General features: G+C 41.3%; 1 protein-coding gene across 9 annotated transcripts in view; it reads right to left on the bottom strand.

The window, feature by feature from the left end:
- Positions 1–504: 504 nt before the first annotated feature.
- The window catches only part of TP63 (tumor protein p63), a 231,035-nt gene continuing 213,845 nt past the window's right edge, over positions 505–17,694 (bottom strand). For 7 of the 9 annotated variants that reach the window (XM_044919902.1, XM_044919898.1, XM_021692546.1 and 4 more), the window contains 4 exons: positions 8,108–8,265; positions 5,539–5,683; positions 4,129–4,222; positions 505–1,176 (listed from right to left, as the gene is read on the bottom strand). In XM_044919902.1, coding sequence (XP_044775837.1) covers positions 880–1,176; positions 4,129–4,222; positions 5,539–5,683; positions 8,108–8,265 — 694 coding nt within the window. In that variant the 3' untranslated portion in view covers positions 505–879. Of the gene's footprint in view, positions 1,177–4,128; positions 4,223–5,538; positions 5,684–8,107; positions 8,266–15,554; positions 15,670–17,694 lie in introns of those variants that run through there. The other 2 variants (XM_044919917.1, XM_021692548.1) reach the window with 2 other exon arrangements.

Consider the following 17,694-nt stretch of genomic DNA (forward strand, 5'->3'; position numbering starts at 1 on the left):
CTCTCTCTCTGACAAATAAATAAATTAAAAAAAAAAAAGAATTTTAGCCATGACCCACATTCCCCATTCCCAACCGAAAGCAAGAGAGGATATTTCCTTTCTTCTAGGGTTTGACAGTGTGAACATGGACTTTTTCTTGTAAGTAGACTAAATGACCCCAAAGTGAACATCACTAGTAGCAATGTCAGTAACATAAAGTTCACTAAAATAGAGAACCATGTACATATGCATATGGTCTCACCCATACAGTATGCAATGGTAAATATAACAGGCTCCCTCCAAAGGTTTGATGTGCCAATTACTTAGCATCAAAAGAACTGAAAGGACATTTTTGTCACTCATATATGGCATCAAGCTCTAGATACCAATTATCATACCTAATACCCCTTGAAAGAAGGGGTATAGATAAGCCATCCAAACAAGTAAATTAAAAAAATAAGTTGATAAGTGCAACTCAGTTTCCTTTCCTTTAAATTACATTTAAACAATACTCCATGCCCCCCACCCAAAAATATATACTGTATATTTATATATTTATATATATAGTCTTAGACTATAAGGGTGAAAATGCTTTATAAAAGTCAATGAGAAATCTTTGCAGCTTAAGGAGACACCCACTGCTCTTTTGCTCACTTCCACCTAGCCATGATAACTTCAGTCCCGCAAGCAATAGATTTGAAGGCTTAAAGCCAGAATCGGAATCAGATGCCAGGTTGGACATTAGATCAAAGATAGCCTCTTACTTCTTCTTCCCTTAAAAAGCCAGACTGAGAAGAGGAAGGAAAGGAGCTAAAGGGGACACTTTGAAGGTCAAGCACTAGTGCCTTGTAGGGATGCAGACAGATGGGGAGAGGATGGGAGGCATTCACACAGTAGTGCTCACTCTCCCTCTTCTTTGATGCGCTGTTGCTTGTTGCGACGAGCATCCATGTCAAAGTTGAAGTCGTTCCACTCATCGCGGGGCGGGAAGGAGATGGTCTGGCGCAGGGTGAAGCGCACGGCATCAATAACGCGCTCGCCCCGGGTCTCGCTGGAGCCCACGCTGACTGTAGAGGCACCACTGGGGGTCCGCAGGAGGTGAGGAGGGGAGGAGAAGTCGTGCAGCTGCCGGTGGTCCAGGATGCCCTTCCAGATGGCATGTCGGAATTGCTCAGGGATTTTTAGACTTGCCAAATCCTGTGCAATAGGGAAGGGAGTCAGGGAGAATTAGGACAAAGGGACAAACGGACATTTAGTCCACATCATTTTGTCATCCCCAGTGTTCTGATTTAACCAACCTGAATTTACTGCTCTCTACACTGGAAAATAGAGTTAGTTCTCGGATAACCTTTGGCATTATATGTAACTAAGCAAAAGGTACAGCCTTGAGATGCCATTTCTGCTTGTGGATAACACTTCACTTATTCTCTCTTGGTCTCAGTTTCTTTGCTGGTAAAATAGGGATATTAGTTAGATCAGAGGGCAAAGATCCTGCAACAAAAACAAGATAAAGTACCTTCCAACTCTTAAATCTACCTGGCTCTAGTCACTAGAAGAGAGAGATTAATGGACCATAACCTCCGCTCAAATGAGTTGATGAAAAGAAAAGATTACTAACAGGTATTGAACACTTTCTATATGCCAGGGACTGAACTAATTATTTTACATTCATGATCTCATTTAGTGCTCAGATTAGTGGTAGATACTCTTACCCTGTTTTACAGATCGAAAAGCTGAAGGTCAGAGAGGTTGACAAGTCTAAAGTTACACAACTAAGTAAATGAATTGGGGACTCTGGACAGCCTCTGAGCCTAAAACTTCCTTAATGGCCAGAAGGTTGCTCAGTGTTTGGATAAATCAGGGTATCCAAATGCAGGGTATGTGTCCATGTTCTATGAATGGGAGTGGAAGGCATTACAAATGTGCTCGATCTTAACTAACTTCAGTGACATCTCTCACATTTATCTGCATTATCTCTTCATTAGCTTGTTTCAGTGATGGCTCACATCTTCTATGGAGCCCCATGGTGGGTAGAAAGAACACTGTGCTTGGAGTAAGAAGACCTCGATAGAGGTTTTTATTCTGTCACTTACTGGCTCTAGATCTTCATCAAGTCACTTTTCTCCTACTGGCCTCAGTTTCTTCCTTGGTAAAATGGTACAGAATTCCTTTTTTAGGTCAACACATATTATGGGCTCAGGTGTAAATATGGATGTGAAAGTATTTTGCAAATTATAAAGCACACTATCTAAAGCTTCACCATTTGCATTATTACTATATTAAATTATTATTAACCCATCCCGACACCTTAGAGGGGATACTCATGAAAACTCTCAAATTGAACCACATTCTTTTTCCAGGAAGGGATGCCAAACAACTCAGACAGGTGTTGAGAGACAAGCTGGAAAAGAGGTTTCTATTTCCAGTAATGAGATGGAAGAAGCTGAGGCGAGGATGCAGAAATTAGATAGCCTCCCAGTTATTTCCCTGTTTGGATGTCCACAGTATGGGTCCTCTGATTTCCTATTCTAACAGAAGAATACATTATAAAGAAGGCAACCCACATTTAGATAAGGAAGCATAAGTCTTTATATTTCTGAAATTCTCAGTAAGTCCAGAACTCTGTAAACTGGCTTCCATCAAGCTGTATGATTCTCTAGATAGATCTGAACTTATAACTGACAGGTGAGGAAGCTGTGACCCAGACACTGGCATGAGACCTAGCCAATGCCAGCAGAGAGGGACTTGCGGAGGACATCTGCAGATCCTAGTAGCCGAGGGAGCATCCTGACACACTCCCCAGTGGGGACAGTCAGCAAGTGGAAGGCATCACTTTAAAAATATAGGGAAGGGACGCATTCCCTGTTCTGTCACAGAGGGCTGTCAAGCACAGGGCAACTCTGTTCTCCTCAATGGATGGACATTGTTGTAAAGTGACTTGAAACCTGTCGAAACTTACTCCTAAAGCTTGCTCTATAGTTTTCACTTAATTTATTCCACCAGGGAGCAGGAGTCAGGGTGATTTATGGGGTGGGGGAGGGGTGGGCAGAGGGGCGGTACGGCATATTCTTGTCATCACAGGGCTGGGGATTCTCGTGCTGCAGGGGCATCTCTAGGATCGGTGCTCAAGGAGGGGAAAGAAGAGATCCCAACTAGAGAAGCAGCAGCAGAGGCAGACAGTATCTTCCTCCACCAGGCCAAAGCACCCTCTGGAAGCTGGAAAAGAGGATAGGAAACCCCAAAGAGAGCAGCATGAAGAGCACCCTGGGAGGAAAATCAGATTGCTATAAACCAGAACAATACAAGCTCCCATGTGAGCAGTTCAAGAAGCGGTGTAGGAAGGAAGAAAAAGTCCCCTTCTATCCAGCTTGCTCCAAAAGACAAAGGACATCAAAGCCAGAAGGGAGTGCTTTTGAACCCCATTTGATAAACTGAGGCTCAGAGAGGCAAAGTAATAACCTCAAGTTCTCATTATTACTGAAAAGCATGGATAGGACTTGAACCATGACCAGTGATTTTTGTCAATGGTCAGGGATGGCTTGACCCTATTCTGATAGAATTGAAAATGAACGAACACATGTTTCAAACTGAGAGGAACAGCTGAATCCTCCTTAAGGTCCGGCTTTAAGGAAAGGTAGAAGAAGCCAGTTAATAGAGTTAAAGACCAGAAGCTTCCACCTAAGGGCTCTATTCCTGGTTCTGTCATCATCTCATGATGCAAATGATTATACTGTTGTCTCTCCATGTTTTAAAATGAGAATAATATCACCTGCTTCCTGCTAGTTTCCCTGGGGTCTCATACAGATTAATGAGAACATCTAGAAAGTTCTCGAAGTTCTTAAGAGATTATAAATTTTGTGGAGGCAGGAACTGGATCTCCTCTTGCCCACTCTGAGTAGAATATGTGTGCAATAGACAAGTGTTGGCCAAGCTGACGAGCTGAGGAAAACTGATTGCTATGCTTCTCAGGTATGTAGGCTGAGGCCTGGTAGTCTTTCTAATCTGGTAATGGTTTCCACCAAAATTGAGGACTGAGGGCATGCTAAAAACAAGTGTTAAAGCCAGGGGGAACTGAACTACCAGGTGGATGTCACCAGAGGGAGGAAAGGAAGCAATAAAACTCAAGAGAAAAGTCTAACAGTTACTTACATCCATGGAGTAATGCTCAATCTGATAGATGGTGGTCAGCCCCTGGGTCGTGAAATAGTCCAGACATGATGAACAGCCCAACCTCGCTAAGAAACTGCAGAGGGAGGAGGGAATAGGAAGGAGGAAACAGAAAAAGAAAGTTCACCCCAACTGCATTGGCGAGATAAAGGAAAACCCAACATTTTGCCCTGGGATGCCCTGCAGGAGAGACTAGGGGCAGATGAAATCAATCTATGTGGGCCTTGGATTTAAGGTTTGGGGATGGGTAGTGACTTGAACTTTAGGTCTCTAGACATTAAAATTAACTCCGAGAATTCCTGCAGAGCAGCGATTTTCAAATGGTGATTGGTGGAATTCTAGGGGTTCTACAGAGAGAAGTGCCTGAGGAGCCATTGCAGGGGGTGAAAGGAAGGAGTCCAGTGGTCAGGTTCCCAGCGCTCTTGCCTCCTGCCTCTTCACTTCAAAAAAGCGCATCTCTACTTGAATTGCTTTGTATCTGGGGTTTCTGAGAATGGTTCATGTGGCTAAGAAAAACTGGAGGCCACTATACTATGAAGTCATTCATGCCTTCTGATTTATGTCCTGCTCAGCATACAGACCCCCCTCCTTTTGGGTGCCACCATCACTGAGCCACAGGCTGGGTGGCGCAAGCCATGCACTTTGCCATCTCTCTGACGGACGCTGCTTGGTGCTGCTGCATCAATCACAGGGTGATCAACACACATTATTCCAGCAGCCAAACGAGAGGATCATTCTGCACATGAAGCAGGGGCAGGCAATGCGTGCTAGGCGTGAGATGTGGCACCCACTCTTGCCACGGGGGAGAAGGTCTTTGAGGTTCCAGGCCTTTCTTTCTCCTGGCTATCTGAACGCCCTTGCCTAGTGTGCGTACTTTGTCGATGACCAAGGAACAGCGGCCATCAGGTTCTTGAAAGGCCCTGTCGTTTTTGCACACATTCAAACTTTTTAATGCACATCCCCCTCTGACATAATGAGGCCATGGTGGCTGAGAGCTATGAGTCCTGGAGAACGGGAAAGGGAGCGAGATAGCATGTTTACTGCCCTTCTGGGAACCCCAGCCCTGAGCACCAATTTGAAGGCCCCAACTGACCATGTGAAACTGTGAGGGAGGGAGGGGGTAAGTGAAGATGGGGGAAACAGGCATGAAAAAGGATATGCCTATCAACTCACATTTTCACTTTTTCCCATGCGGATCATAGTGCTTTTCCTTGATGAAACACTGCTGACCACTCCACAGAGCAGAGATACCAGTGCTGAACTGCCACCAGAGGAAGGGCTGCTTTCTTTTTTATTTTTCTCCCAACTGTGTCATGAACTCTGAGAGTGTCCACCCTCCGCCACCCAGAGTCGCTTAGGACAGGCCCCCAGGGGCACATGCTGTGGACTCACCTGACAAGGCTGCAATCTGTGGGGTACGGAGGTGGGGGAGTACAGTGGGAGGTGGATGGCATGGAGAGTGGGGGAGGGAGGGCCTGGGTGGGGCTGAGTCCATTCATGTCTCCAGCCATTGGCATGTGGGTGCCCATCATAGGAACTGAACAGAAGCAGGAGGAACAGAGAGGGTTACTGCCATCATCAGTACCAGCTTCCCAGTGGTCCCTCTTGCCTGGTTTAATGTTACCAAGGGCCGAATTCACCAGCTTTCCTAGTCAGCCTTCTCTCTCACTACACCCCTTCGAGCACCCTACATCTCATCCAACAGAACAGAACAGTCACCAAACTCCAAACTAGTTGCACACTTTTTGACCTTTGCACATTCTCTTTGGACAATCTCCCCCCCCAACTTCCTTCCCTACTTCTAATGCTCTAACTGTTCATTACCCCTGATGTTAACATATTCCTCTTTGTATCTGCCTTCGTGGGTTATAATTCTGTCTCTCTTATTAGGCTAATTCCTCAAGCATGGAGATTAGTTAGACCTTGTACATGTCTCAATCCCCACCTAGCATAGTGCCTGGCACCAATCACATGCTTGGTAAACTGATGTGCAGTGAACAAATGCAGAGACATGTGAATGAGAGAGTGACCTCTGGGATATTTGTCTGGGGATAGGAGTATTTACTGCAATATTTGGGAACCATAGGCCCAATAAGGAAGGATGAAATTAAAGATTCCAGCTCTTTCTTATGGTCCATTTCTGGATTGTATTCGGGGACACCAGCAACCCTGATTGTTTTTTTTTTTTTACTAAACTACAAACTGGAAACATTCACCTATAGAGAAGTAAAGCTTAATACTGATAATACTTATGAGGCAAATTTTGTCTTCAGATGAAAAAAAGAGCAAAGGAACATATCTACAAAAAGATTACTGCAATTTGCTTTTTTATTTTTATTTTTTGTAAGTGAATCAAATATGCCAAAAAGGAGAGGCCTCTGCCACTAACTGGCCAGCTAAGGAGCATGGGCTTATCATATCTCAACAGTTTTCCCTCTGACTTTGTTGATGATATCAGAGAAAACTTGTGAAGTATACATGAGAAAATGTAGGCAAACGATAACTTTCACAAACGTGAAGGAACAAAAGGACTCTAAGATGTCACAAGAAAGAAAATAAAGTAAAAATATACATGGTGCTTTTTTCTTTTACTGTCAAAACAGCAGACCTGTCAAGGGGTAAGAATTTGAGCCTTAGGATGCATTGATCACTAGTGAGAGAGCAGTTTGGCTCTAGTCTTTGTTGCCAGATCAGGCAACCATATCGCACACACTCCATCTCATTTAAATCTGAATGTTTGCCATCAGACCGTAGAGAGTCACAATCCTAGCTTCCCTTAACTTCTTTAAATAACAAAACAAAACACCTAGTCTCTTCAAGGCAATACTTAAATGCACATTGAAAGGCTTGATCAGAATAATGAAGGATTTCAAAGGACAAGATTGAGGCATTGTTTTCTGAGGTGCATTATAGGATACATGTGCAGTGTTTAGGCTTCTGCATCCCTGAGGATATGAGACATCCTTCTGCATTTTATCCTCCTTTTGGTTTTCTCTAGTTTGGGAATTCACTCTGTTAGATTTAGTTCTAGTGGATAAGATAATTCTATTTACAGCAAAGCTATATAGCAATCATCATCCATTTGGAGGCCTGTTCTCACGTTGCCTCTTACAGTTACACTTAGTTGATGTGAGGAATCTGTGCGTGAATAAGTAAAAGGGAGACTCTCTTCTCTATGTCAATTCCTTAACAACTGTATACAAGATGCAGTAGATAAGCTGAGAAGACCAAGATCATAGAGACACAGAATCATAAGATGTTAAATGCGCAGTGATATTTTTTTAAAATTTTTTTTTAAGATTTTATTTATTTATTTGACAGAGAGAGACACAGCAAGAGAGGGAACACAAGCAGGGGAAGTGGGAGAAGCAGGCTTCTCACTGAGCAGGGAGCCCGATGCAGGGCTCGATCCCAGGACTCTGGGATCATGACCTGAGCCGAAGGCAGACACTTAACGACTGAGCCACCCAGGCGCCCCACGCGGTGATAATTTTATGAATGGAAACTGAGCATCAGAGCAGAGAGGTGACTTGCCCACAGTTGCACAGCTAATACTGCAATAGAGGTCAGACTCTAATCTATTTCTCTGGACTTTTAAGTCTACTGCACCATGCTACTTCCCACATGTTGGAAAGACCTCCTTTTCGCTTTCTCAAAGGAGGTGGGAGGTGGGTCCCCACCAGGTTGACAGGAAGTGGACCATTGTTATCACAGAGATATTTTTCCCTACTGAAGGAACAACCCCCTCTATGTCTCCCACTGTGCTTTGTAATGAACCATACACTTCCAAAGTGACAAAAAGTTCACCTTAAGAAACTCAAGCCATTCAACTGTGATCTTTTCTGTCCCACTCTGCCTCTCCTTAGCTTAGGAGCAAGCCTCTCCCCCAACCCAAAGCAGAGTCTTCTCATACACTAGCCCCAATGACCCCTAAGGTGAAGTTAAAGGGAGAAGCTCTTACTGTTGGCTCCCATGCCGTCAGGAATGGTGGTGGGGGTGAGGGCATTGCGCTGCTGAGGGTTGATAAGCTGGCTCACGGAAGGCAGCTTGTTCATGCTGTTCATTTTGTTCAGAGGTGGGGAGCTGTTACCGTATGTAGACTGAGACTGCATCGAGGTCCTAGGAACACAAACATGGGAATGACAGTGAGCATGTGACACTGGAGGAGGGTGACTGGTCATGTCCAACAGGTCTCAGATTAAAACATGGCTTTGAACTATACACTTGTAAAAATATCCCTCTGGGACCTATGACAAGAAGTTACTTGTGTTTCCATCCAGGAACTTTTTTTTCCTTTCTTTCTTTTTCTTTTTTTAATAATTTTTTATTATGTTATGTTAGTCACCATACAGTACATCATTAGTTTTTGATGTAGTGTTCCATGATTCATTGTTTGTGTATAACACCCAGTGCTCCCTGCAATATGTGCCCTCCTTAATACCCATCACCAAGCTCACCTATCCCCCCCAGCCCCCTCTCCCCTCTAAAACCCTCAGTTTTATCCCCAGAGTCCATAGTCTCTAATGGTTCATCTCCTCCTCTGATTTCCCCCCCTTCATTTTTCCCTTCCTTCTCCTAATGTCCTCCATGCTATTCCTTATGTTCCACAAATAAGTGAAACCATATGATAATTGTCTTTCTCCAAGAACTCTTTTTTAACTAGGGAAGGATTACAAGGCTATCATCAAATCATATTTTTCCTGAATGTATAGAGTACAAAGTTGAATACCTTCCTAAAGAATCTCTTTTGTGAGGGGGGAAATAATTGCATCTTTTTGCCTCTATATTATTTTTTCTCCATCCCTTTCCCCTCTCTTGCCCTTCAAGTCAAACAAGATTGAAAATCATTGAGGGAAAAGAACTCAGTGAAGACCCACAGGCTTATGAAAGACACGCAGATGCCATTTTCAAACTGCAGCTGAGGCCCTTCATTTGCAGCTTCCTGGGCCATTTGGGATATGCAGAAAATTAGTGCAAAGCCAATCAAACAGGGTATTTGGCAGCACAGCCTGCTGTCATGCAGAGGCCCCAACATGGAACCATGCTTTCTCAGCTTAGAAGTTCATGGGCCATGAGAGAATCCATGGGGTTGCCAACAGCCTCTCTACACAGGAGAAGCCTGGCGCCCAAACAACTCTTCTGTTGACAAGTCTCCTGGGAGACAAGGGAAAAAGAACAATTCCATTTAGCATAACTTCAGTTTGGAAACTTACTGGGATTGGTTTGTCACACTATGCATTATATTACATAAAACATTCCCTACTCAACTGCCATTCAGCAAGTTTTCTCTGATTATAGAACTGGTGATATCTACTACAATCACAGCAGGATATATCATCAGAAAATTGAAGTGTAAGACTTCCTCTAGCATATATTAGAAACCATGGGTCCTTGTGTGGGCCACGAAACACCCTTGCAATTATTTTCTCACAAGAAAACTATATAAACTAAATACATATACACTTACTCGAGTTGGATGATAGAGGTAGAAAAACTGGCAAGAAACAGTCTCATCTGTGAGAAGCTCATAGGGTAGTGGATACACAGGGATAATAATCCGACCTACCTTGTAGGGTTATGGAGAGAACCGGAAAGGGGAAGGTGAGGAAGAACTTCATAGACTATATGGCATTTGCAGTGAGTAATTACTGTGACCACAGAATGAAGACTGGGCTTGAACCTGTTTCTAACCCCTGGTGGGAAACACTCCCCTTTTATAATTCTCAAACAAAAGGCATTATTTTGTTCCTGTCTCTCTCCTCCCTGCAGCCATATTTATATTAGAGGAGAGAGAAAAAAAAAAGAAAAAAAATGTTTTCTGAGTTTTATTATAGATACATAAAATACAAAATTTTGCGGGCTCTACAAATGCACCCAGGTTCCCGACAAATGTGGTATAAAGTGTCTGAAAGAATAATAAAAGGGGGCCTCTAGCACTTGAGTGCCACTGTGGGACGACACTTGGCCTTTGAGGCTGCTGCTCTGCATTCTCCATAATTACACAAAACAGCGAAGGCTCCATTCCTTGTCTCTGAAGAGTCATGGCTAGAGGAATTCAAACAATATGCTGTGTACACATTTGCATAAATAAGGATGACAGTTGATGTACCATTAACAATTCAGCTGCATTTTACAATTACTGATTTTAAAGTACGAGGGCACAGATTTTTCTCTTTAGACCTTTTGGAGAACTCACAATTATAAGTCCATGTCATATAAACAGGTGTTTCTGTGATAAGCCCTCCCAACTGTAAGACACTTCAGGTTACTAAGCTCTCCTTTATCCATTTTCTGAATGACCATCACACGCCCGTGGAGGAGAACATGGTCTGGCAAGGCAGGGATGGTAGGAAATTATTCTATTTTACAGATGTGTAAACATAAGGTCCTAAGAATAAAGGTGCACAAGTCCATATTACCAAATAATGAGTTGAGAGGTCTCCTGGCTCCTAGTCCCAGAGTTTTTTTCTTTCATTCTGTGTCAACTTCCCAGAAATTAGACAGTAGTGTGCAATAAGTTACAGAACCAAGACATGGGTGAAGTTGTAAGAGAAATGTGGGAGACCGAGGTACAGCAGGGGCAAGGGATATAGCAAAGGCAGTCCCCCCAACTGTCATCAAATCCACTCCATCCCTGTGTGGAAGCCTTGTGTTAAGAGTCAGCACTTTGGATATACTTAGGAACATTTGTAAATCCGTATCAAAGTATAGAAAAGTTCAGGGCAAGGTGGCCAAGAGATGCTTTGCCAGGTGCTTTTTCTCTCTGCCCACAACAAAGTACCTAAGATGCCAGGTTGTTCAGACTCCAGAGGCAGGTTTGTCCTCTATAACCTAAAGAGACCTCTATCTCTTTCATCCCCCCAAATCAGTCAAATGCAAAAGCAAGAGCTAAAGGAAGCATCGCTTGAACCACAGATGTCCACCATTAGGAAAATAAAAATATTTTTAAAAGCTTTGCATTTTCCTGGACGCTTTGTTATAATACATTCCTTCTTCCAAATCCTGTTACACTTCCCTTCTCCATTTCTTTTTTGTGGGCCTTTATTTTTGACCATTTTACTAGGTCATTTATTATGAGCAGCCTAAACTATTTTAAGAAATTAGCCCAAAAACCAGAGATGAACAAAGAAGGAACATGAATTTTGAAGTCAACCAAAACATCTAGGCTTAGATGTTTTGGTTCTAACTGACACAAATTAATTGATCTGACACAAATTAATTGACTTCAGATGTTATGCAAAGTCTCTGGAGTCTCATTTTCTTAAACTGTAGAACAGATATCATACTAGAAGAGTTGCTATGAAGACTAACATGAAATAATATGGAAATGATAAGGAAACAACCGAAGCGTCCTCTGATATATGAATGGATAAAGATGTGGTATATATGTGGAATATTACTCAGCCATAAAAAAGAATGAGATCTTGCCATTTGTGACAACATGAATGGACCTAGAGGGTATTATGTGGAGTGAAATAAGTCAGATAGAAAAAAACAAATATTGCATGATTTTACTTACATGTGGAATCTAAAAGTAAAATTAATGAACAAACATAACCAAACAAAAATTGACTCATAAATCCAGAGAGAACAAACTGGTGGCTTCCAGAGGGGAGGAAGTTTGAAGGGATGAGCTAAGTAGGTGAAGAGGATTAAAAGGTACAAACTTCCAGTTACAAAATAAATGTCACAGGGATGTAAAGTATAGCACAGGGAATATAGTCAATAATATAGTCATAACTTTGTGTGGTGACAGATAGTAACTACACTTAACATGGTGAGCATCCCATAGTGTTATATAAATGTCAAATCACTATGTTGTACACCTGAAACTACTATAATATTGCATGTGAATTATACTTCAATTTTAAAAATAATAGATTTGTAAAAATGATTTTAAAAATAAAAAATATTACATTCTTAAAAAGAAAAAAAGAGTAAATTAGATTATGTAAGAACCCTGGACATTGTCCTTAATTTATAGGTGCTCAAGAAACATTGGTTCTTTTTACTCTTACACTGCAGGACCAAATGTTTAATACTCTAGTTTCGGTCAAGAGGATGAGAGGCAACAGTTTAAGAATTAACAGGAGGAAGTGGCAAGTATTCTCACTTGAACAAATCCAGGAATTAGGTTGAGTAGATGAATAAGGATAAGAGAGTAAAAAAAAAGTCAAAAATTCTGAATGCCTCTCCTTTAATGTGGAAGAGAGTGTTAAAGCCACAGGGAGCAAGGTCAGGGCAGCCTGTTTATTATTAAGTTTGCAATGTCTGAAATACAAAGAGTATTCAGATAACCTCTATGTACTGTGGAAAAGGGAACAAGGCTGAATAAATCTGTGACCAATTTAAAGGCCTTGAAGAACAAGATCTTTTTTTTTTTTTCCTTTATACATATAATGTTATAGTCCTTGAGTGGACAATCCCAAAGATTACTGGGGAATCTGAAGATAAGGAAAAAGTGTTCAAGGACAATGGGATCTGTGACACTATGGGTTTCTTACCCACCACCCCCCAATACACACACACATACACACACCCCAAAACTGAAAAAAAGTGAGTACGTAGCTATCCTCAGAAAAACAACCAGGCGTAAGTTCAGGCTGTTTTCTCTAGAGGAGTACTAGATTTTTCCAGGAATCCAACATAACAGAGATATAGAAAGGTATATTTCATGTATTTCTAGTTTTGAGGAGAAATTCTGAAAAAGTCAAGTCCGAGGTCTTAACTTTAATGACTCAGGCTTCTGTGAATAAAATTCAGTATCTCAGAGCTGTAAGTGACCTTGAAATCATCCAGAATTAAAAAACAGTTTTCCTGATTCCAAGACTAGTGACTATGTGGCAGAAAGTCCAAATTCTTGAGAAGACACAAACTCAAAGTCATCTTCTCCATCTTGCTGGAGATACCTACAATTCCATCAAAGGATTCCTTTATTTTTTTGCCTTAAATCTTCCATTGCTAGTTAAAGAGTAACTCTCTAGTAGAATGTGGTGATACCTCAGGGTAAATCTATTTCAGCAAATGGTTTCTGGAGTGCAGAATCTGAGAGGGGGAAGAGATATTGTGGATAAAGCAAAACACCCCCTATATGAGGAAGGTCAAAAAGAGAGAAGCCATGTAAGATCAGAAATGGAGGTGTTCCTCCTCGAAATTTTGCTCACTACTGTCCTGCCTGTAACCTTACTCTCCAGCTGGGTAATCTTGCCTCTAAATATAAAAGGCAGCATTTCTTCTCTAGATAGATCAACTGTAATTGTAGAATATTTTCCATTAGTTCAAAGATATGAATTTATATAAGTCACTATACACACATTAAAAACTTATATAAAAATGGGGTGAAAGAAAAAAAAACTTGTGAAAGAAAAAGCAAATGTTAAAAAACTAAACATACTCATTAACCCTTTCAGGGATTTGTGAACCCCTTAAAAGGGGATTAGAAAGTTATTCGATTAATTGAAAACACCTTGTCAATGTAACAAGCTCATCTGATTTTACTAATATGCTTTTATCTCAAACATAAAAATGTTTTTTCTTAAGTATTTTTTCAAGCTATTATATTCATTATTTTTACTCAGAAACAATTATTGTTGAAGCTTTTACAAACAATTACTCAAAGATCGGAACATAGTGTAATTACAAAAAATTTGGACAACAGGTTCCATTGCATATTTCTGGATGAATATTTGTTAATTCCTATGTCACAGAGCCAAATTATTTAGTAAACTTGGATTCGATTTATTTGGCAACTGAAGATATAGCTCGAGTCTTGTTCAGAGAGGTGGACAAATGATACTATATTGCCTGGCTCCTCATGATGAAATTAATGAATTAAACACCCACAGGGCTAAAATATATTTCAAGTTGGTGTAGGCATTGGAATGTATTTTTAGGACTGATGACCTTAATACAGAGCATCTTAAATAAAAACACCAAATACTGACAGAAATGTAGACAGAACCAAAGTGACTGTTCAGTATTCTTGTTCTTTAGACTTTCACGTGGTACTTCACACATTCAAATGAAAATATTCTATTACTTAAGGAATTAAAAAAAAAAAAAAAGGAAGAGAGACAGAAAAGAAAAAACTGCAAGATGAACCAAGATGCAAAAGTTTATTGAAAATTAAAATCACACATCCATAAAGCAACAGCCTCAAAAACAAGAAATCATCGCTGTGATAAAACAGAATAAAGGGCTGGTGATCTGGTGTGGGGAGACGTGGGGGAAGATTTTTAAAGTCTTCCTACCATGATTTTAAAATATGTTTTTAAAAAGGAAAGAAAGAGATTCTCTAAGCTTTTTGAGCCAAAAAAAAAAAAAAATCAGCTACTCTTTCTATCTTTAAGTTTCAGAACAGGAGTGTTGATTTTAACATGTGTCTGCTTAGACATCACTTAAATAAAATATAAGTGTCCTGAACAAAGGAGTGTGAACAGAGCCAGCCATATGGCTAGTTCTATGGTGGGATTGAGAGATAAAGGCTCCACTAAACAAATTAGTCATAGATTTGGTGGAGAGGACTTTGAACTCAATTTTGACCACTGAAGAATGATCTCTAACTGCCTGGAACAATATTACTGGGGTAGTTTTACCCTCCTATTAAAACGACAAAGTAAGTTTCTCTGTCTTCGGGTCTAGACAACAGCTTTGGGTGTAGGACTCAAGGGTTTCCGTGAGCAAGGAAGACTATCATATCAGATGCCAACAAGGTGGCAGTGGTAGGATCTGACGGTGTTCATGAACTTTCTATCTACACATGAGGGGAGGAGACTGATAATGCAAATTCTCAAAAAGAAGAAAAGAACATCCCCCCCACATTGGCTACTCATAGTAATTATCATCTCTCTGCCCAGCAGTATACTTGACACCTTAGTGTGTTACTATTTGTAATATTATTGCATGACCAGCATTAAAAGGGCCTGAGGCTCTCAGTTGCCTACAATTTTCTTATGCACAGACAAGAACAACTTTTTTCTCCTTTTCTTAAAAAGGCATCTTAAGTTTGAGACCTGCTCAAAAGCTTCTTTAAGAGTTTTAGAAACACAACAGAAGGTAACAGAAAAGGGTTCGAAAAAACATCTTAATGCCCCTCTTTCCAACCTGAGCCCCTCCCTTCTAAGAACAACACAAAAGCTCACAGACAAACATGGGGGTTCCTGACTGCCCAGTGCTAGATCTAAGGATGCAGAATCTGCAGAAAACGTCCTTTCTTGTAAGTTTTGAGTCCCTTCAAAAATTTTCTTACTAGTGGCTGTGTGCCTTTGAGCAGTTAGGTCTCTGAGCCAAAGTCTTCAAGTCCTGCTTACGAGGGCTGGACACACACACACACATGCACGCACACATGTGTGCACACACACGTACACGGAAACACAAGAAACACACGATCAAAATACAGATATGGGGCTCTATGGATACACTGATCGGTTTGGAGGGCTGGAATGTCTAAAGAAGACGTCAGACTGTTTCGGGGTTTCTCTCCGGGGCTCCACAAGCTCATTCCTGAAGCAGGCTGAAAGGAGACTGCAGAGAGGAACCAGAGAAAAAGAAGAGGTGAAGGCTTCGGACTTCATATATTCATATCAACCGAATACAGAAACACCCTCCTACCTTCATGATCACAGTGAGACAGAACCGAATGCCTGGGAAGTTATTTCTGCTCCTTCCTTGTCATCCTCCTTTAAAATTTCTCAGAGAGGACTTCTCAAGATTTTTATGAAGAAGTGAGAGAAAGCCGTGGTAGTTAACCAGAACTATCAGAATCACCTGTAGAGCTTAAAAAAATATTTTTTTCCCCAGATCCTCAGAGACCAGGCAGGGCCCAGGCATATATATTTTTAACAGGTTCCACAAGTGATTCAGTTGAAGACTACTGTGTCAGGATTGGTCACAATGTTTGGTACAGTGCTTGGCACATTGGACTCGACGAATTGAAAAAAGGGAATGCAGAGACAAGAACTAATTTTAATCTTTGGTAAAATGTCATCGGCCCAATTATAAAACCTCATTATTGTTCCTGTCTGGCCGAACTATGAAGCATGAAGAAATACGATCTTATCAGTCTGGGGGCTGCATCATCATGCATTTGTAAAGAACTATTAATGAGCATTTTGTATATGCCCAGATTGAAATGGAAAAATATCTTAATCCTTTCAGTCACAAACCTGGCCTCCAAAGGCACATATCAAACTCATGAAAGCAACTTTTACAGAATGAAGAAATCAATTATGCCACAAGGACGCCAGGAACAAATCCTTTTATTTTGCTAAAGATTGTGCAACCCCGCGAACTACTGGGGAATTCATTCCTAGATGACTTTTGAGTCACATTTGGTTACTGAGTGCAAAGCAACAAAGCCCTTTTTACTTGCTTATGGCTGGAATTCAGTAAACCAACCTCACCAGCAAGAATTGAGATCATCTGATGGAATATGCCAGCATACAAACTAGCAGGGAAGAGATTTATTCTCGGGTAAAGAGCTAAAGCTTTGACTTCTTGTTTGGATATTACACTTTGGGGCTTCTCTTTGAGCAAGTGTGGAATGAGACAATATGCAGAGACCATGTTTTTGTTATGATAAGAGTATATGGGGGCGCCTGGGTGGCTCAGTCGTTGGGCGTCTGCCTTGGGCTCAGGTCACGGTCCCGGGGTCCTGGGATCAAGCCCCGCATCGGGCTTCCTGCTTGGCGGGAAGCCTGCTTCTCCCTCTCCCACTCCCCCTGCTTGTGTTCCCTCTCCCGCTGTGTCTCTCCCTGTCAAATAAATAAAATCTTAAAAAAAAAAAAAGAGTATATGGACCATAGGGGTTCAAACTTTGAGACTTAGAACTGAGATTAGTGGTGCAATGAGATGTGAGAATTTAGAAAAGTGATTTAATCTATCTGAATTTGAGAAGTCTGAGTTGTTACCTCATTAGCAATTCAGAGCTAATAAATCTCTGCCCTGACAACTTTGTAACATAGCTGTGAAATTCAGAAAGTAACACTGTGTAAATGGTAAAAATTCTGCAGGTCCTTGACCTATAAGGTTGAACCAAATGAAACTGTCAATATCCACCTGTTTTTATCTGTGAGACTGGCAATTTCGAACTAATACCCTGGACATGTGAAGGATTTCTAAATCAAACCTAGAAATATGGTCTAAACCACACCTAACGATGAGATAGAGATCTGTGTATTCTGCTCTCTCCTCTATTGATAATGCTGAAAATTTTGCTTGCTTCTCCCGCAGATATGCAATCTGAGGAAAAATTATCAATGTTCTTGCAGAAAGTCATAGCCAAATGACCTTAAAGAAGTAAGACTTCAGGGGCCCCTGGGTGGCTCAGTCGTTAAGCGTCTGCCTTCGGCTCAGGTCATGATCCCAGGGTCCTGGGATGGAGCCTGGCTTCGGGCTCCCTGCTCGGCGGGAAGCCTGCTTCTCCCTCTCCCACTCCCCCTGCTTGTGTTCCCTCTCTCGCTGTGTCTCTCTCTGTCAAATAAATAAATAAATAATCCTTAAAAAACAAAAAAAGAAGTAAGACTTCGTACTGAAAGCACAAAGATAAAT

This window comes from Neomonachus schauinslandi, chromosome 1 (genome assembly GCF_002201575.2).
Source record: "Neomonachus schauinslandi chromosome 1, ASM220157v2, whole genome shotgun sequence".
NCBI lineage: Eukaryota > Metazoa > Chordata > Mammalia > Carnivora > Phocidae > Neomonachus > Neomonachus schauinslandi.